General features: G+C 40.2%; 1 protein-coding gene across 1 annotated transcript; it reads right to left on the bottom strand.

Annotated features, from left to right (window-relative positions):
* Positions 1–12,115: 12,115 nt before the first annotated feature.
* LOC120288237 (protein tesmin/TSO1-like CXC 7) lies at positions 12,116–14,711 on the bottom strand. Its single transcript, XM_039301875.1, has 8 exons — positions 14,578–14,711; positions 14,248–14,466; positions 13,837–14,053; positions 13,454–13,727; positions 13,320–13,394; positions 12,822–13,005; positions 12,618–12,734; positions 12,116–12,332 (listed from the first exon to the last, which is right to left on the bottom strand). The coding sequence occupies exons 1-8, from the start codon at positions 14,641–14,643 to the stop codon at positions 12,198–12,200; spliced, it is 1,287 nt and encodes a 428-aa protein (XP_039157809.1). The 5' UTR covers positions 14,644–14,711; the 3' UTR covers positions 12,116–12,197.
* Positions 14,712–22,285: the final 7,574 nt, after the last annotated feature.

The raw sequence follows: 22,285 nt of genomic DNA, 5'->3' as shown, positions 1-22,285 counted from the left end.
GCTGGACCCCAAAGGCAGGATCGCAGTGAAACATGGGGCAAAAAGTCAAAAAAGCAGACGGTCGCGAGAGTGCATCCAACATTGAAGTAGACAAAAGCTGGAGAAGGCTTTTCGCGCAACCATCGCTTTCTTTTGGGGTTTTCCTTCGCTTCTAGGTTTCATGCAAGTTGTCCTTTTGCTATTGCTCCACCTTAAATAAAAACCAACCATATTTAATTTCCATAATGATTTGACCATAAAAAGAATTCAAAATAAAAATTTATGGCAAGTTATCATTGCCATTTCTTGGACCATGAATCCACTAAAACATGCGAAGCCACGTTTCTATAAAAAGAATTTGATTGCACTTTTTCAAAGAAGATTCACAACTTTTGTATAACAATCTAAAATTTTAAGGTTCGGCCTAGATAAGATTCGGGATTTTCAGTATTTTCATTTTAGTTCTTATTATAAGGAGTCAAAGCCCTTTCTTTAGGTTTGATTTATGTGCTTGAGTGCAATGGTTCCATCTGGAAGGGACGATCTCATCATTTCATCTTGATCAAGCAATTATCTATAAAAAGAAAAAGAAAGAAACCCTTGAACACACATGAGAAAAATAATTGACTTTGATGGAACTTGAGGAGGAAAAACCTTATTATTAGTTTCATCACCTCCCCTTTTTTTCTCCTAAATTCCATTATTTGATAATGAATCCAAAGAAAAAATCAACCTTATTAGTTTTCTTATAAGTGATGAAATAGGAATAAATCTTATAGAATTGTTGAGATTTATTCTCAGATCCATGGGACATGGATAATTATATATATATAAACACTCAACCATATCAAAAGAAAAGTTTTAGGAAACTTCATCTTTCATAAAGAAAAAATAAATGTAGATGTAGCAGTCTTGTGCACACCCTGGTGACGTGGGATTATTTAAACCATTCTTATTGGTTAATCTCGAAGAAATTGTCCAGATTAAAATGATAAAATATACACCTGCTGAAGGAAAAAAAAAAAAAAAAAAAAGATATCCCTTTGACGGTGGGCAAGAACCAATGAGACTGCTGTTCTCTAGGGAAAATAGAAACAATGATACGGGGTCACGCGGAAACATGGTCCCCCGACACAATCCTCAACGGGATGCTACAAATATTATTACAATAATTCTGACCAACCCAAGCCATAAATAAAAAATAAAGGAGAAATAATTAAAAATTTATTGGCCTCTTGATGTTTCCACGCGCCAAATTCCGAGCGTGATCAAGAGAATTCGTTCTTATTAAAGAACAATACTAACAAACATTAGCACAAATGACTCTTGAATTTTTTATTTTATAAGGTCGTCCTGGAACTTTTATTTGTGCAATCTGACCTCCAAACTTTGGCTCAATTTTAATGTCGTTTCTAAATTTATGACTTGTTCAAAATAGTCCTCAAACCATATAAAAATATTTAAAAATTTGAGAATCATATAGAATATTGAATCAAAATTCAAATATCATATTAAACAAAAGGAAATTTTATAAATGACATTGCACATTGAACTAATATTCAATGATCATATTAAACAATAGTTTAAAGCTAACATTGTACATTAAACTATTTGTGTCGTTTTAAAAATTTGTGTTTTCTTTTCTTTTTTGAAGTTTTTGCTTCTCTTTTTTTTTTTTAAAGCTGACAACATACGTTAGATCATTTGTGCCATTTTAAAATTTTGTGTTTTCTTTTCTTTTCTTTTCTTTTTTAAAAGTTTTAGTCCTTTTTTTTCTTTTTTTAGCTTGTCTTTTTCATGAGGGAAGAAAACAAGAAAAAGCAAAAGGACAAAAATGCCATGATCGGCTAGTGAGGTTAGATCTTTTTTTTTCGAAATTAATATAATCACTTTAGATATTTATTTGAAATAATATCCATTTCATATCTTTATTCGAAAAATTAAGGATATTTCAAGTCCCTTTGGAAAATAATTTTCTAGAGAATTAATGGGGAGTGGAGAGGGTTGAATGAGGTGGGTGACGTGCACGCTCTGAAAAACCGCGAGTGACGTTTCCAAGGAGGGCCGTGCCGGGGAGGTTGGGACCGCATTTAAGAGGGGACACGTGTAAGTGTCGAGAGCAGGACATGTGGTGATGCTGCTGTTTGGTGCGGTGGTGAGGAGTTCAAAGGACATCCAGCTCATCCCCATTACATACTTTGGGCCCTTCATTGCACCCAAATCCAAAGCCCACTTCACTGTGCTTGTTCTAATGTGAACATCCACACCTTCCCATGAATTTCCGGAATAATTATCCAATCGATCATAAACCTATTATATTATATATCAATTTGACCAAAGTTCTTTTTAATTTTATCAATTTGGTTTTACATTTTTTTTTCACAAATTCTAATATAATCATTTTGGCTAATTATTGTCGGGAATCACTAACATGTCGATGTGTAAATTGATGGGAATGACTGTTTTAGAATTCCGCTTAGAGGTTTAGAACTAAATTAGTAAAAATTGAAAATTTTATTACTGAATTAATGTCCATATAGTACGACAAGCTTATAATTGATTTGAGTACTTGGTAATGAGGATGATAATAAGTTATGATGTAATTCATACCTTTAGCTTGGGGCTTAGGAATTTAGAGCAAGAGATTTCGAGTTTGATGTTGACCCCCCTCATCCAAGTCATTCCCATTCATTCACGAGGTTCTCTTATTTACTCATTGTAGACTTATCGGAGTCTTCCGCTCATGTGTATCGAGTTTGCATGCATCAAACGATATCGTGATGCGGACCCTCAAATTTATGGTCGAAGCATAATAAGAATGACAGTTTTTGTCCAACTTGGAGGAAAGAAGAAATGCAATGGTCATCATATAGCATTTTGAGTCGTCTATCCCCAATGATTAACTTATTGATAAAACCTCTCCTATTGTAGGAAGCGTTGGTGGAGCCATCTTCCAAAAACTCATCACCTATTTGCTCTTCGAAATGTTTTGACCACTACATTTTAGAAGAGTCGTCACTTGTCATGACATGCAACCATTTGTCATGATACATCGCCACTTGTCATAATTAGATCGTCACATGTCGACCAACACTTTGGAATCGCTTCTACCTAGATATAGTGGCTCAACAGCTCAGTCCTTTGTGCACCGATTATTAAATTAGAATACAACATCGTTTAATTAGTAGGTTATAATTCTACCTTATATGCATGTTGTTTGCCTTCCAAGGATTCTATTTTATAAAGGTATCCCTTTAGATCAAAATACTCCTTCCTCGCATGGAGTCTGCACAGCACTCGTACGTAGCCTTATTCCACACTTGTACATTTGGGTTTAACCTGATTTCATATGTAGTCATGTGAATACAGCCGTGCCCAGGATTACATCAAGGCATTTCAGGGAATCCGACGAACGGCGGGAAGTTCATGTATCATATAACGAGCAAATTACTAGCGAGACGATAGCATGAGGATCCAAAGAAGACTGAAAGACAATCAAGTAAACTTTGCAAATTTCAAATTCTGATTTTGATAGCTTCGCCTGTGAAAAACATTGGCACTAGGATTGAGCAAGATCATTAGTTGACCGCAGACCAATGCAAGGTCCTAAAAAACCTACAGACAAGGGCAAGATATCCAAAAAAAGCAACCGAAAGGCATCTCATCTTCGTAAGTGATGAAAAAAGTCGTGATCTCTAGAACTGCAAAAGCACTAAAAGCCAAGTCAAGATTCCGTTGCTCAACGAGCATCATCATGTCAGATCGTGCTACTCTGGCTCGATGCTGGTTCCCTCAGTAACTGATCTAAGCTTGACTTGAACCGCCTTCGGGCTTGTCATCTGGGGGAGGACGAGCCGGCGAGTCAGGTTTAGGGCAGGTATTGACCTTGGGGAGATGCTTCGACTCCGTCCGGGAGACTGAACAACCCTCCTCGAAGGGAATGCATTAGGATTACGAGATTGAATCCGCTCCTTTGCTTGGAAAACTGAGTCCTCCATTTCATAGAGGTTGTAGCAGAGTCTGCACGCACAAGAGTCGGTACAGAAAAGTTCCGCCGCAAAGCATTCGCAATTTCTGCCAACATGAAAGGTCCAGCATTATTTCAAGCAATACAATGCCTCTCCTATCTTTCGGCCAGGAAAAACAACAGAAGAAATCTCAGTTAAGCAAAGTAATCTATTAGAACCTGCTCACTGTTCCGATCAAGGACGTAAATGAAAAACAGTGGATTAGCTATCTATATCTAAGTAGACAGGCTGTTCCGATATACGGGAATTGCATAACACAGAAACTACCATCACTTGGCACACCCAAATTGAAACTTTCGATGCGTGAAATCTGGACACAACAACAAGTATGAGAACCCTGCAAACCACAGTACTGCTTACAGTTGCAAGCATTTAAATGTCCTGCAATCGCATCTTTTAAAGCCTCCATTCTGTGTGGCATTTTCTGCACTCGTCCTAAATCAAACCAAAAATAAAACTAGTTCAGCAACACGTAAGCCTGTCGATATAGTGTACAAACAAGGATGTCATATGTGTGCTCACCCTCCAGGAGTGGCCGAGCTTGGTTCTGCAGCTTTCTCACGATCTTGTACTTTGGAAGCGGTTTCACTGCTCCCCCTATTCCCAGTGTCAGTCGCTCCATCTCCATCTTGACCGTCGCCAACAAGATCGGAGGATTTCCAGGTAGGATTGCTGAAAGCAAAGCTACTTTCCAAGTCCTCTGGCATCTGAATCAGCTTCTCCTTATCCATTAGGCACTGGAATGACATCTCGCTTGCATCTGAATCCATGGAAATTGAAATGTCAAGGCTATGAAGGAAAAAGATGTGCGGCGACTCATAGAAACAGGTTGGCCATTTAGTCTTTAAATCGTAACCACTAGATTGACCCCTGAATTGTTGCCGACTACTGGATTCTTGCAGTTCGCCGCTGCTCAAAAGCGAATGGCCCGAGTTCTGGGGGCTAGGAGGAGGCCCTCCTGAACTATACCCAGCATGATTGTGGCATGTGCAGGACTCGTCGCTCCTAGGAGTGGAACAGTGGCAGGGAATTACATCATCGAAGTTGAGATGCCGGCAAATATCATGGCAGTGAGGATGTGCTTCCTGCATTGATAATATAGATTATCCAAGCACATGAACTCTCTGATGACGGTTGATTAGAACCGAGTTATAATCATCAGAGACGAATCTCTTTTTATTCTATATTCTGGATTTCGATACTAATCAAGAATACTGATCAAGAATAAAATATGAAATAATCAATCAAGAACATCAATCCTGTCAGTTCAATTATACTACAACAAGCCGCAGATACCTGCTCATCAAAAAATCTTCCCAGATGCCAATCTTGGAATACATTAGGAGGGACATCAAATCTCCGAACCACATTTTGTTGACTGGAAGGATGCTCTTCCATAGCTTCTTCTGCCGATGCTGAACCCCATAGCAGGCCAGGATCGCCGGCCTGTAAGCAAGACTTAATGGCATCAAAAGGATTAAATTTGCTGAAGTAACCAAAGGCGGTGGACAATTCCTGCAGACACCAAAAGCCATTCAAGAAGGCAGCGAGAAATCCACACTCTGGTCGACAGCAGAGGAAGAGGAATGCGAATCACATCCGAACTGACTAAACCCCGAGAAAAACCAACCCAAAGAGAGATCAGAACGCTAGAAGCAGCATGTAAATCAAAACCTGGTGATGACAAGCAGCCGAACCACTGCTGCCGTCGCCTCCTCGGTCCTCGTCCTCCTTTGGAGCGTCCATGGGAAATGGAGCCATCGAGTTTGCCAAGAGAATAGAGGAGGGGAGAAAGCAAAAACAGAACTTGATGTGAAATTGAAGAGGATGAAGGATGAAGGATGATGGGGAGTTTGAGTGGAGTAGATATATAGGCTCTGCCGTTCTTGATTCTGGTAAAGGCGTTCAAATCCGTTCGCCATTGAGCGGGAACGAGACCGTTACCTCCTGCCCCGATCTCTTTGCATTTCCAACGAACTGGGTACACTCCTCGCCGAAAGCCCATTAACTGAGAATGAGCCCGTCAATTGGGCCTCAGGCCCATTTACCGTATGCGGGCAGCCACGGCCCAGTCGCACGAACCGTTTGGGCCCATTTTTTTACTCATATCATAGAGACCTTTTATTGATCTTAGATATCATTGGATTTTGTTCTTATTAAAGAACGATGGGGTTTTGCAGAATTTTTATTTCTAACCAATATATAACAACATAATATAAAAGGACAATAACACAAGTGATCTGTGAACTTTAGTTTAATGTACATGTCGTCCTTGAATTTTTAATATTTCCATGTTTAATGTCGTCCCTACATTTTGAATTCGTTCAATATGGTACCCGAATTATGGGTAAATATTCAATATAATTCTTAGATTATATTAAAATATTTTTAAAAATGGTCTATAATACAAACTAGGGAAAATGGAAACACAATTGGTAGCAAGTATGTTATCACACATGCATGGCCCTTTTGATGTTAGAGTAGGAGATCGCTTGTTAGCCACTAAATTCTTTTTTATCTTTTGACTCATATCATAGAAAATTTTATGATAGTAGAATTCTAATGAAAAGGTTCCTTATTGTGGCAAATGCAAAGTATACTATTAGAATTCTATAGTTTTAAAAAATCATACCAGATAAAAAGAAAGATATCGAAAAACTTTAAGGATTTTTAGCAAATCACACAAATTTCAGGAATCATGACATTACACGTTGAATCAATGTTCAATCATCATACCAAATAAATTAAAAACTTAGAAATGATATTGCATATTAAAATAAATTTTAGAGACCAGTCGTATCATTTTTCATAAAGGATTCTACAATAATAGAGGAGGAATAAGGAAGAGTCGAGGGGATGAGTGAGGCGGGGGAAGTGCACGCTTGGGACGGCATTTAATAGGGCACACGCCTGAGTGTCGAGAGCAGGAAATGTGGTGGTGGTGGTGTCGTTTGGTGCAATGTCGAGGGTTCAAACGACATCCAGCTCACTCCCAGCCTGGCTATTTTACTAAGCTTAGGCCCTTCGTGGCACCTAATTCCAAAGCCCACTTTACTGTGCTTGTTCTAATATGAACATTCATAGCTTTCTCCCGTGTTGGGAAAATAGTCCAAGCAGTGTTGAGCGTATTCTATAGATATTAATTCAATCCTAAAATGTTTTTAATTTTGTCAATTTAATTATGATAATTCATACAAAATTCTAATGTAACATTTCCATCAATTTTTTGTCGGAAATCGTTGATATGGCGGTGTGCCACGTTGAAAGACTTGAGATGATTCGATCGCCATTAGCAATTTCAAGCGAAAATTCAGAATGATTGTTTTGGAAATTTGTCTAAAGGTTTAGGATTAAATTGAACAAAATTGAAAAGTTTGTTTTAAATTGACATTCGTATAATGTGTTTAAGACTGATTGGGTAATTTTCCCTAACAGTCTTTATAATGCAGAATGTTTTCATAATGAGGATCATATTTATGATGTAATTCGTACCTTCAAGCTGGGGATTTAAGGATTTAAAGCAAGAGATTTCGAGTTTGATGTCAACCACCCTCATTCGAGTTGTTCCCATCCATTCACAAGATTCTCTTATTTATTCGTTGTGGACTTATCGGAGTCTTTCACTCACGTGTATCAAGTTTGCATGTATCTATTAGGGAAATCCCTTATAATATTTTGAAGATGACAAAATAAATCAAAGACTACTAACGTGTTTAAAGGTTGAGTAATAGATTATGCGGATGATAGAACATGTAAGGGCCTGTTTGGCAACATGCCAAACAATGCATGATTTTGATTTTTTGTTCCCAGAATCAATTTGGGACAAGAATCGCGTTTGATAAAATTTTTGTTCCCGGGAACAGATTGGGAAGAGAATTGAGAATAAAAAAAAAATGTGATTCTCCATCCGAGAATCAAAAAAAGAATCAAAACAGTAAAAATCTCCTTCTTTCCTTCCGACATCCCGCAATTGCTGTCCACCACCGCCCGCCGTTGTCGCGTCCGGCGAGCTCGCGAGCAAGCCTAGCCACCGGTGAGGCCGAGTGTCGCCTCGTCGATGGCCGGCAGGCACGGCCTCATTGGTGGCCAGCCTCGCCCGCCCAGCCATCGGCGAGGCTCGCCCTAGCCATCGGCGAGGTCGCCTAGCCCCGGCGAGGCCGCCCGCCCAGCCAAGGCTCGGCGGCGAGGCCAAGCCACCGGCGAGCCTTCGCCTAGGCCGCCTGACGCAAGGCTCGGACCGATGAGGGTTGGCCCTCGTCTAGCCGGTTGCCGGTTCGGCGATCGGCCACATGAAGAAGAAGAGGAATAGGAGAAAAGGAAAAAAAAAAAAAAAAAAGAAAAAAAAAAAAGGAAAAAAGGAAAAAGTAAAAAAAAAAAAAATTATTTAAAAATTAAAAGAAATTAATTTGGAATAGAATCAATTAGCATGGTATCAAACGTAATTCTATTCTAAAATAAAAAAATTTGGACAGTTACCAAATGCGTTCTTTTACTCATAATTAGTTCTCGGGAACAGAATAAAAAAATAATTATTTCTAGTTAAAATCAGCTCCCGAGAACAGAATTGTTACCAAACACATCCTAAATAATATCATCAAAGTTTATACTTGGAAGAATAAGAAGACAAACTCTATGATATTATTAAAGTCTATATTTGGAAGAACTAGAAGACATATTTTATGTTGAAGCTAAACTTATTCAAATTGTATTTAAACCTTAAAGCTAAATATATTCAAAAGCAGAATATGTTCAAATGGACGTCCATATTGTAAAGTCTATTTAGTTCAAATTGACGTCTAGATTGTAAAGTCTACTTTAGTTCAGACTGACGTCCAAATTGTAAACTCTATTTCAGTCTGAAGACACTAGACTTTACTTCAAACAAGACACTCTTAGACTTTATATCTAGAATGAGACACAAGTTCATAACGAAGCAAATTCAAAATGAAACAACTTAAAGAACGTAACACAAGCCTCAAACATATAACACTAGTGATCTGGTTTGGATTCTACATCGAGATAGATTTAATTGACTTAATCTAATTGATTGACAATTGGATTTTGAAAACAAGAACTTTCTAAACAAAGAAGCTCCACTTATGGAAACAAAAATTCTATTTGTATGAGTGATCAAAATCAATTTGGGATTTTATTTTTGTTACTCAACGGCTACTAAATCTTCTAGATACAAATCTGTCTAATGGGTAGATTGGAAGACGATCATCTAGATATTGTCCAACGGCTAGTTTGTAAGTGGAGAAGTACTTAAGGAGATCAATGATCGATGAATAAGTAAGAGACGAGGTGTAGAATTTATAATTCCAAAGTCTGAGCGACCTTCGTTCGATCATACACTTATCTTTGGTGAGCTTAAACGTTTGTGATTGTGAGAGAAATACCAAAAGAGTGAATAGTATGATCTACTACTAAGTGTTTGCACTCAAAGTTGTAATCTTTTGTTGATTGCATAGTGGAATCTAGCTAGAAGGCTGTTAGCATGGAAGAGTAGACATAGGCTTAATCAAATCCAAACCACTATAAATTCAATGTTCTTATTCTCTTCCATAAACTCATTTATTTTGTTCATAATTCTATTTAACTACTAAAGTCTGAACTCACTTAAAGTCTGTTATTTTTCAGACTTAGATTTGAAAGACTTCAAAAGTAAAATATTTCTACTATTCTTTGCGAAAAATTGTTTTTACACCTATTCACCCATCTCTAGGTGTTCATACTAGCACTTCCAGCATCAAGTGATATTGTGATACTGACCTCTTATTTACTCTTTAGGACGGTTTGATTACTATATTTCATGCCAGTCATCACTTATTATGATATACAGCCACTTGTCATGACGCATTGCTCGATATAATAATTAAATCGCCATGTGTTGACCAACACTCCTGAATCACTTCTGCCTAGACATAGTGTGGCTCAATAGCTCAGCCCTTTGTGCACCAATTATTAAAATAGAATGCAACATCGTTTGATTACTAGGTTTAATCATGCATTATATGCCTGCTGTTTCCGTTCCAAGGATTTTAGCTGATTTCATCGTTGATGGCAGATTTATGTAAATGTAGTCATGTGCTGATACCAAGGTGTCAATGCAGGCCCGGGATTGTATCAAGGCATTTCGGGGAATCCAACGAACCCTGCGAAGTTCATGCATCAAATTACGAGCAGATAACCATCGACATGATGGCATGGCGACCCAGACAAGACCGAAGGGCGATCAAGTAAACTCTGCAAATTCAAATTCTGATTTGATAACTTCGCCTATGAAAAACATTGGCACTAGGATTGAGAAAGATAATTAGCTGACCGCAGACCAATGCAAGCTCCTACAAAACCTACTGACCAATGCAAGATATCCTAAAAAAAACAACCAAAAGGCTTATCATCTTCGTAAGTTATGAAAAAGTCTTGATCTCTAAAACTGCAAAAGCACTAAAAGCTAAGTCAAGATTTCGTTGCTCAACGAGCATCATCTCAGATCGTGCTCCTCTGGATCGATGCTGGTTCCCTCGGTTACTGATTTACGCTCGACTTGAACCGCCTCCGGGCTCGCCATCTGGGGAAGGAGTCCACGAGTCTGGTTTGCGGGCAAGTCTCGAGCTTGAGGAGATGCTTGGACTCCGTCCAGGAGACCGAAGCTGCGGAGTTGATGCTTGTCTCTGATCGGGCGAGCTAGCATTCGCCGGGTTGGACAGCGAAGAAGTACTCATGCTATTGTATCTCCTGGAAGATGCCGAAGGACCCGGAGATGGAGTGTTGTTGAGCATGTTGACTGTTCCTTCCAAAGTCGAAGCAGACCCACCTCCGATCCCAGTTCGGAAGGAGTTGGGCATGCCCGGCATACCTGTTGGAGAAATATGTCTTCAAAATGGGTTGAACAATGAAATCGGATCGAGTAAAACAACTCGGACTTTGAGGCGTGATATCACTTTCTTTAAGGATTTATTTGCCCCACAACGTTACTAATGGTCACTGGCAAAAATCCTCCAGGATATAACAAAGTCTCGGATGAGAATACTAAATAGCAATTTTAGTATTTCTCCAAAGTCCCTCTAAGAAACAATCGAAAAATTGGCTGCTGTTTTTCAGAAAGAGGACTCGAAAATGACAACACAACACACTTTTCTTTTCGAAAATGACAAGTATATATATGAAACAGTATTGCAACAGAGGAAAAGAAAGCAAAAGCGATTCCCGTAGTAGCGGCGAGCGAAATGGGAGCAGCCTAAACCATGAAAACGGGGTTATGGGAGAGCAATACAAGCGTCGTGCTGCTAGGCGAAGCAGTGGAATGCTGCACCCTAGATGGTGAGAATGCTGCACCCTAGATGGTGAGAGTCCAGTAGCCGAAAGTATCACTAGCTTACGCTCTGACCCGAGTAGCATCCTAGATGGTGAGAATGCTGCACCCTAGATGGTGAGAGTCCAGTAGCCGAAAGCATCACTAGCTTACGCTCTGACCCGAGTAGCATGGGGCACGTGGAATCCCGTGTAAATCAGCAAGGACCACCTTGCAAGGCTAAATACGCGGGTATGGTGGGATCTAGCCCCACCTATCTAGCCGCACCTAATCACTCCTTTAACTACAAAAGAGGAAATCCCACATTAATAAACTGACCCTCATGCTCTCTCACATTTTTTATGTGGGACAAAGTAAAATGCACTCATTTTGTTCACCCGCACGCGGGTATGGTGGGGTCTAATCCCACATAATCACTCATTTAACTATAAAAGAGAAATCCCACATTAATAAACTGACCCTCCTGCTCTCACATTTTCTATGTGGGACAAAGTAAAAGGCACTCATTTTGTTTTAACAAACAAAATTCCAACAATACCATCTGGCGTTCCCTTAGGTGACATTTCCTTCCTGTCAATCCCTTGCTCAACTACTTTGAAGTTCATGTCCCAGGGAGTATAACACGCATGGATAAGAATTAGACATTCTTAATGTGATAGAATCGAAACAGAATTCAAGCAGAATATATCTAGAAGAATGCAATCTCTTGATGCTTTTATTTCTTTCATTTTGCAGAAGCATAGATGTGGCAATTGGTAATGATCTTATGACGCCAAAGCGGAGTGTTGTACCGGGAAGAAAATCAGAATGTGCTTGATCAAAGGATGCTTGATTTGCATCAGGAGGAGCGAAATATTGCTTCCGGTTTGTGTTCACGGCGAGAATGTTAACAATCTATACAAAGATGTATCGGAATAGCAGCCACAAGTGTGCCGCTTACCTGATTTTGGGCCAAAAGGGTTAGAGCAATCTTGGCAGTTGCATTCATGGAAACATCCAGCTTTGCCCTGGCAGCAGGAAAAATATAGCGTTCCAGTAAGATTGTTATAGAAGAATTGGAAAATCCGTAGGATGCGTCGGTTCAGAAATCAATAGTCTTAAGAGTTCGTCTCACCGTTGTGATGTTATGAATCCACTTAAAATAAGTGACATTGCTTAAACTGGTATACTGACTAGTGTAACAGTTTGGTCCGACTATGATACCAAATCATCTAAAACAGCTAAATCCAAGTGTTACATTGTACGAATTAGCTATCGAATCTTTGTTTTGATAGATTGTATTAGCTGCAAACCTGATAGCACTCGCAGTAATTTTTCAGGCACTGAGACTTCTTGCAATTACATCCGCGTTTGTGCCTCACGAATAATGGGGTGTCCTCACTCTCACCACTACCACGACCACCACTTTCCTGTTGCATTGCCGCTCAAATTCAGATTTCCCTTCATACTCATTAACTAAGAATGAGATAAGACTTCCCGGATGGAAGGATGGTTACCGCTATTTCCGGAGGCAAATCGTTGGGATGCGGAACTACCTTCGGACCGAATGCAAGAGGATCACCAGATTTAATCCGGTCCTTTGCCTTGAAAACTGAGTCCTCCATTTCAAGGTTGTTGTAGCAGAGTCTACATGCACAACTGTCGGTACAGAAAAGTTCCGCTGCAAAGCATTCGCAATATCTGCCGACACAAAAGTTTCAGCATTATTTCAAACAATACAATGCCTCTTCTATCTTCCGGCCAGGAAAAACAATAGGAGAACTTTCAGTCAAGCATGGTAATCTATTGGAACTTGCTTGCTGTTCCGATCAAGGACATAAACCAAAAACAGTGGATTAGCTATCTATATCTAAGTAGACAGGCTGCCCCGATATACGGGAACTGCATAACACAGAAACTAGCATCACTTGGCACTCCCTAATCAAAACTTTCGATGCGTGAAAACTGGACAGAACAAGAAGTATGAGAACCCTGTGAACCGCACTACTACTTACAGTTGCAAGCATTTGGATCTCCTGCAACTGCATCTTTTCGTGCTTCCATTGTCTGTGGCATTTTCTGCTTTCTTCCTAAATCAAGCCAAAAATAAAACTAGTTCAGCACTAGTAAGTGTGTTGATATAGTGTACAAACAAATATGTCTTTTGGGTACTCGCCTCTCCCTCCTTCCAGGAGTGCCCGAGCTTGGTTCTGGAGCCTTCTTTTGATCTTGTACTTTGGAAGCGGTTTCGCTGGTCCAATTTTTCGCAGTGATAGTCACTCCATCTCCATTTTGACCACCGGCAACAGGATCGGAGAATTCCCAGGTTGGATTGCCGGAAACAAAGCTACTGTCCAAGTCCTCCGGCATCTGAATCAGCTTCTCCTTATCAATTAGGCACTGGGATGACATCTCGCTTGCATCTGAATCCATGGAAATTGATATGTAAGGGCTATGAAGAAAACAAGACACGCGGCGAGTCATAGAGACAGGTTGGGCATTTAGTCTTTAAATCGTAACCACTAGACTGACCGCTGAATTGTTGCCAGCTACTGGATTCTTCCGGTCCGCCATTGCTCAAAAGCGAATGGCCCCAGTTCTGCATGCTAGCAGGAGGCATTCCCGAACTACAACCAGCATGATTGTGGCATGCGCAGGAAACGTGGCTCCAAGGAGTGGAACAGTGGCAGGGCATTACATCATCGAAGTTGAGATGCTGGCGAGTATCATGGCAGTGAGGATGCGCTTCCTGCATTGATAATATAGATTATCTGAGCACGTGAAACTGAGTCATAATTATCAGAGGTAATCTTTTTTTAATTCTAAAATCTGGATTTCAATACTGATCAAGAATTATATAAGAAATAATCAGTCAACAACATCAATCCTATCAGTTCTATTTCCCAGCCGTCGCGAAACAATACTACAAGAAACCGCGGATACCTGGTCGTCAAAAAATCTTCCCAGCTGCCAATCTTGGAACACGTCAGGAGGGACATCAAATCTCTGAACCGCATTCTGTCGACCAGAAGGATGCTCTTCCTTAGCCTGTTCTGCCAGTAACGAAGCCAACGGCTGGTCAGGATCACCGGCTTGTTCGCAAGACTCTATGGTATCAAGAGGATAAAGATTACTGAAGTAACCAAGGACAGCGGATAATTCCTGCAGACAGCAAAAGGCCATTCAAGAAAGACAGCGAAGCTTGAGAAGGGTCACGTCCGGACCGACTAAACCCCAAGAAAAACCAACCCAACGAGTGATCAAAATGAAAACCTGGTGCGGACGGGCAGCAGAATCGCCGCCGCTGCCGCGGTCATGTTCCTCCTTGGGAGCGTCCATGCAAAAATGAAGCCAGCGAGTTTGCCATGAGAACAGAGAAGGGTAAAAATAAAAAAACCGAACTTGATTTGAAATTGAAGAGGATGAAGACAAAGGATGAGATCAACTCTTCCGGTTCTTGATTCTGGTAAGTCGTCCAAATCCAGTAGGCAGGGAGCGGGAACGAGACCTCACCGCCCCACCCCCACCCCACCGCCGATCTCTTCGCATTTTCCAAGAACTGGGCCCACCCCGCCAAAAGCCCATTAATCAATACTGAGCCGTCAATTGGGCCTCAGGCCCAATTACGGCCCAATTGTCACCATGTGCCTACCCTTTGCAGCTAGCTTCCGTTGCATCTCCTCGGGATGAGGGAAAAGCACCTTATCCCAGGTAAAGTACTTCTTGCCGTCCGTGTGCTCAATATCGAGCCAAAGAACGTCGTAAGGGATGTCATGCTCATCGAATTTGGCATCCACGTTCTCAACATCCTCCTCATCCCTGTAGTTCCATCTACACTGGTGATAAGCTGTCGCGAAGAGCTGAGGCATCGCAGGGCTACCGGTCACACTAACGTATTGCTCCACGACATCCTTAGGCCCTGGACCAATGAAAAAGAAAGCATCCACAATCCCAGCCTCACTCATCCAAAAAGTATCCATCCGCTTCTGCGACGAAGGAAGCGAAAGGATAGGGATTCTCTAGTTTTTACACGGGAGGTACATATTCATCTCGATAAGGATAGGGATTCTCCAGTTTTTATTCGCAAGGTATGAATTCATCTTAATCTGTATCCCTAATAGATCGCATCGGCTACAAGCATCTCCATCCTTGAAATTCTTTATTCTCGAGACTTTACTGATGTGGTTCTATGTATTGGTTTCCATGAAGCATTTCCTCATCTTGTCGTCGTGCCACATCAGCACTGAGGACAATTGACTAGATTAGGTCGGTAAAGAGGCTTTGGGGGTAACAAAAAGAAAGAGGAAAGAAAAAGAAATTTGAAAACCCAATTGCTTATAACAGAACAAAAGCTTACCTAGTTTTGATTATGAAAAGTTGTTAGTGCGATTCGAGATATGATAAAATTGCTTATGGCGTGTGTTGGTAACATTTATGTTCTTAGGAATAATTTCTTTTTAGTAATAGCTATTTTCTATTTTTACTCTCTATAATACTTTCTGAGTAAAACAATACATTTGGTAATTGCCAAAAATTTATATCCTCAAAATAGGAAAAAAAAAAAATGAATGCGTTTGGTATGACTCGCAAGTTTTTTTCTTTTTTTGTAACATAACATTTCTTTAAATTTTTAATAATTTTTTTGAGAATTTTCTTTTTTTCTTTTCTTTTTTCCTCTCTTCTTCTTCCGTTGTCGCCTGCCGCTCACCACCATATGCTAGTTTTGCTGGCAATGGCAAGGGGTTGGCAGCAGGTGGCAAGGAAGAAAAAGACAAGAAAAAAATAACTTATTTATAAAATTTGCTTATGGGAATAAGTTGTTTTTTTTTTTTTTTTTTCTACTTCTTTTTTTGTTATAAATCTATTTTTTGACCACTTTTCTATTTTAGAGAATAAAAAAGTTAATTGATGTTTTCAAACAAATTTTTGTTCTTTTTTTTTTATTTATTCCGATGAACAAAAGAACAAAAGAACGGAGGAATAAAAATGTTACCATGCACAGCTTTAAAATAGATTTTGTTGGGATCCCATGATTATGAAACAATCCATGCAAGTAATAGGAAGGGATAATAAAACAAATAGTCCCTAAACTTTGACCTAATCTGCATTGTGGCCTTTAAATTTTTAATTTGTTTAATGTGGCTTTGAATTTTAGCTCAATATGTAATGTGATACATGAACTTTTAATTTATACAATGTGATTCCTAAATTTTTTATGCATGTTCAACTTAGTCCTTAAATTGCATGAAATATTCAATATTGTCTTTCCATTAATTGAGGTTCAAGGACAACATTAAACATTGTCATATAGTTCGGAAACTAAATTAAACATGTTTCAAAAGTTGAAAGATCAAATTGAATATTTTTATATAATTCAAAAACTAAACTAAACATGTATCAAAAGTTTAGGAACCATATTAAATGAATTAAAAATTTAGGGATCACATTTTCAATTAGATTAAAGTTTAAGGATAACATTTAATAAATTAAAAGTTTAAGAATTGCATTAAGAATTATTTGTCATTTTTTCCTAATAGAAATGGAGATACGAGGATTAATTGACTGATTAATCAATATACCCGTTCGACCAAAAAAATAAAAATAAATCAATATACCCGTGGAAGGAGATTCAGATCCAATATTCGACTAATCCGATGATCTTCGTGTCCACGTCACGTCATTGGTTAACTGAGGTCATGTGTTGCGTCACTTCGTATCAAAATTTCATATTCAGTTCATCACGGCTTTTCATCTATAATCAAAGGGGTTGTTGCTACCTAATCTGCGGTTCTGAATAGACCATGGCCCATCCTTGAACAACGACGCACGGGTGGAACCCCTTCTCTTCGTTAACTCTTACTTCTTACACTAACAGAAATCTTACGATTAAAGGTAGTTTTTTTTTTTATTTTTTTAAATCCAAAGCATTAACGTTTTCACAAATTGCAAATATTAATACGTAGATTAATATATAGTATTTTATTCTTTTTTTAGAAATCTAAATAAACTTTTTTTTACTTGACGCGGCCGGTATAAATATCTACAATATTTTCAGTTTTTTTTTTTTAATTTTAATTTCCTAGTTTCCTCTGCCGATTTGGGCCTGGTGATGGGAACCTCCAATGATTATAACGATGGTCAAGCCACTACATTGAATGTTTTCCAAAGTCAAGGTCCAAATGGCTCAGAAATCATGTGAAATGAATCCAACTCCGGGCAAAGTTCGTAACTTGACAGATAATTTGATACACACTGAAGACGCAACTAGAAACTTATCAACTAACTTTAAACCTCCGCATACCAATTAAGTCGAAGCTTTTCGATCTCTGTAGGGGTGAGATATAAATAGGGTTCATAAGCTAGAAATCGCCTAACACCCTCAATCAAGTATGCAAATCCCAAGTGGTAAGTGTACTCGTCGTTGTTTTTTGACATTTGGGTTTGAATCATCAAATTAGTGCATTCTCTTAAAGCCACCTTTAGCAGCACAAACCTGTGTCTCTTATAATTACTCAATGTGTGGTCAATTTTTGTTGAACATCACTAGTGTGTTGATGTGTCATGTAGGAAGACTTGGGATGACTAAATCGTTATGTTAGCAATTTCAAACGAATAATTATTTTGGAATTCCGTTGAAAGGTTTATGACTAATTTGACAAAAATTTAAAAAATTTATGATTGAATTATTATAATACATTACAGTCCTAAACTTTTTTTAAATTTCATCTAATTTCATCAATTTAGTTCTAAAAATTTGCACAAATTTTAATGTATACTTTTCAATCAATTCTTGTTAGACGTTGCCGACGTGTCAATGTGCCACATAGGAAGACTTGGAATGATTGAATCACCACATTAGCAATCTCGGGCGAAAATTGAAAAGGAATGACTATTTTGGAATTCCTCTTAAAGGTTCAGGACTAAATTGAAAATAATTTAAATGTTTATTACAATCAGCATTCATATGGTATAATAAATTTAGCATCGATTGAGTAATTGTCCTCTTATAATGCAGAATATTTTGGTAACGCAGATGATAATAAGTTATGATATAATCCTCACCTTCAGCTCCCGAGCTTAACGATTTGGAGTAAGAAATTTCAAGTTTGATGTCGACCCCACTCATACGAGTCATTCCTACCCATTCACGAGGCTCTCTTATTTATTCGTTGTTGGCTTATCAGAGTCTTTCACTCACATAAATCGAGTTTGTATGCGTCGAGCGACATTGTGACCCTAGCCCTTGAATTTATGGTCGAAGCATTATAAGAATGATAGTTTTTGTCCAACTTGGAGGAAAGAAGTGCAATTAAAATCATATAGCATTTTGAGTCATTTGTCCCCAGTGATTAACTTATTGATGAAACCTCCACTTTGGACTTGTCCTATCTATGGAAGTATCACTAAAGCTGTTTTCCCAAAAACTCAACACCTATTTGCTCTTCGACTGCTATATTTCAGGATAGTCATCACTTACCATGACATGCAATCACTTGTCATGACGCATCACCACTTGTCATAATAAGATCACCACATGTCAACCAACACTTCCGAATCGCTTCTGCCTAGAAATAGTGGCTCAATGGCTCAGTCATTTGTGCACCAATTATTAAATTAGAATGCAACATAGTTAAATTACTAGGTTATAATTCTGCCTCATATGCATGTTGTTCGCCTTCCAAGGATTCTACCTCCTTTTTTTTTTTTTTTTGGTCAGAAAAAGGAAACGACTTCCATTACTGGGAAAAAATAGGTGGATACAATTCGTTTGCTTCAGAACGGGAAGCTCTAAGAGAGCCGGGGTGGTTTTTTTTTTTTTTTTTTTGAGCAAAAAAACCCAATTTCATGATAATTATTTCGTGATAATTTGTTTTTACTCTGGGCTCTAACAACCCAATCAACAATCCTATTGGACTCTCTCTTAATATGGGATAACTTAGGGTGCGTTTGGGAAGTCTTTGGGGGAAAGTCTTTAGGAAAATGCAAAGTCCTTTGAGTCAAAGGTATTTTCCAAAATGTAAAGTGTGTTTAATATAGTTTGAAAGCCCATTTGAAGTACCTTTGAGTAAAATGGTGTTTGGGGGAATCACATTTACAAAAGGGCTTTGGTGATAAAAAAAAAAATTTCAAAAAAAAAAAAAAAGACCGGCAAGGGCAGGTGGCCGCCGGACGTCCATTGAAGACCACCGGCGAGGGTTGCCGGACGTCGGGCGACCACTGAAGACCACCGAGGAGGGTCGCCGGACGTCGGGCGACCACTGAAGACCACCGGGGAGGGTCGCCGGACGTCGGGCGACCACTGAAGACCATCGGCGAGGGTCGCCGGAAGTCGGGCTACCCCCGCCGCGACCCGCATCCGGGTCGTGGCGGGTCGCGCGACCTCGCCGCCCCGGGATTTGGGTCGCGGCGAGGTCGCGCGACCTCCTGGGGCGACCGCCGCAACCAAGATCGGGGCGGCGAGGTCACGGAGGACCTCGCCGCCCTCGGATCCGGGTCGCGGCGAGGTCAACCCAAACCTTGTCGCAACCCACAACGATGGCCGCGACCCAGACAAGGCGGCGGCTGCACCACTCCCCTGACGATCGCCCGGGCCACCGCGACCATGCCGAGCTGCATCGGCGCCGCTCACGGCTTCGAGGAACACGTCGTCGGCCTTCAACGAGAAGAAGATGAACAAGACAATGACAAGGGCAAAACCGGAAAAATTGAAAGTAGCTAAGGATAGTTTTGGAAGAAAATAAAAAAAAAAAGTGAACGATTAATCGGCAGATGCGAGAGCTGGCCCAAGGCACCCCTTCACCTGCCTTGGGCTTTCAGCCTTGAGAAGGCCAGCTTTGGCCTAATGGGAATTCTAAAGTTGTTCCCAAACACCCCAGCTTTAGCCCAAGTATCTTTAGGAGCCCAAAGCCCCTTGTGAGTGGGCTTGTTTGATGAGCCCTTGAACTTCCCACATGATCTGTGCTCCGCAAGGATTCTACCTTGTAAAGGTACTCCTTTGGATCAAAATACTCCTTCTCGCATGGAGTTTGCACAGCACTCGTACGTAGCCTTATTCCACACTTGTACATTTGGGTTTAACCTGATTTCATCATCCTCGTCGGGCTTACGCATATGTAGTCATGTCCTGATATCAAGGTGTGAATGCAGCCGTGCCCAGGATTACATCAAGGTATTTCAGGGAATCCGACGAACAGCGGGAAGTTCATGTATCATTTAACGAGCAAATTACTAGCGAGACGGTAGCATGAGGATCCAAAGAAGACTGAAAGACAATCAAGTAAACTTTGCAAATTTCAAATTCTGATTTTGATAGCTTCGCCTATGAAAAACATTGGCACTAGGATTGAGCAAGATCATTAGTTGATCGCAGACCAATGCAAGGTCCCAAAAAACCTACAGACCAGTGCAGGATATCCTAAAAAAGCAACCGAAAGGCTTATCATCTTCGTAAGTGATGAAAAAAGTCTTGATCTCTAGAACTGCAAAAGCACTAAAAGCTAAGTCAAGATTTCGTTGCTCAACGAGCATCATCATGTCAGATCGTGCTACTCTGGCTCGATGCTGGTTCCCTCGGTTACTGATTTACGCTTGACTTGAACCGCCTTCGGGCTTGTCATCTGGGGGAGGACGAGCCGGCAAGTCAGGTTTGGGGGCACGTCTTGACCTTGGGGAGATGCTTCGACTCCGTCCAGGAGACCGAAACTGCAGAGTTGATGCTTGTCTCTGATCGGGCGAGCTAGCATTCGCCGGGTTGGACAGCGAAGAAGTACTCATGCTATTGTATCTCCTGGAAGATGCCGAAGGTCTCGGAGATGGAGTGTTGTTGAGCATATTGACTGTTCCTTCCAAAGTCGAAGCAGACCCACCTCCGATCCCAGTTCGGATGGAGTTGGGCATGCCCTGCATACCATCCGGCGTTCCCTTAGGCGACATTTCCTTCCTGTCAATCCCTTGCTCTGCTGCTTTGGAGTTCATGTCCCAGGGAGTATAACACGCATGGATAAGAATTAGACATTCTTAATGTGATAGAATCGAAACAGAATTCAAGCAGAATATATCTAGAAGAATGCAATCTCTTGATGCTTTTATTTATTTCATTTTGCAGACGCATCGATGTGCCAATTGGTAATGATCTTATGATGTGAAAGCACAGCGTTGTAACGGGAAGAAAATCAGAATGTGCTTGATCAAAGGATGCTTGATTTGCATCAGGAGGAGCGAAATATTGCTTCTGGTTTGTGTTCATGGCGAGAATGTTAACAATCTATACAAAGATCTATCAGAATAATAGCCATAGGTGTGCCGCTCACCTGATTTCGCGCCAAAAGGGTTACAGCAATCTCGGCAGTTGCATTCATGGAAACATCCAGCTTTGCCCTTGCAGCAGGAAAAATATAGCGTTCCAGTAAGATTGTTATAGAAGAATTGGAAAATCCATAGGATGCGCAGGTTCAGAAATCAATAGTCTTAAGAATTCGTCTCACCGTTGTGATCTTATGAATCCACTTAAAATAAGTGACATTGCTTAAACTGGTATACTGACTAGTGTAACAGTTTGTTCCGACTATGATACCAAATCATCTAAAACAGCTAAATCCAAGTGTTACACTGTACGAATTAGCTATCGAATCTTTGTTTTGATAGATTCTATTAGCTGCAAACCTGATAGCACTCGCAGTAATTTTTCAGGCACTGAGACTTCTTGCAATTACATCCGCGTTTGTGCCTCACGAATGATGGGGTGTCCTCACTCCTACCACCAACACGACCACCACTTTCCTGTTGCATTGCCACTCAAATTCAGATTTCCCTTCATACTCATTAACTAAGAATGAGATAAGACTTCTCGGATGGAAGGACGGTTACCGCTTTATCTGGAGGTGAATCGGTGGGATGCCGAACTACCTTCGGACCGAATGCAAGAGGATTATGCAATTTAATCAGCTCCTTTGCCTTGTAAACTGAGTCTTCCATGTCACGG

The sequence above is a fragment of the Eucalyptus grandis genome, chromosome 9 (assembly GCF_016545825.1).
Source record: "Eucalyptus grandis isolate ANBG69807.140 chromosome 9, ASM1654582v1, whole genome shotgun sequence".
NCBI classification, from domain to species: Eukaryota; Viridiplantae; Streptophyta; class Magnoliopsida; order Myrtales; family Myrtaceae; genus Eucalyptus; species Eucalyptus grandis.
This window is presented reverse-complemented; position numbering and strand designations above follow the sequence as displayed.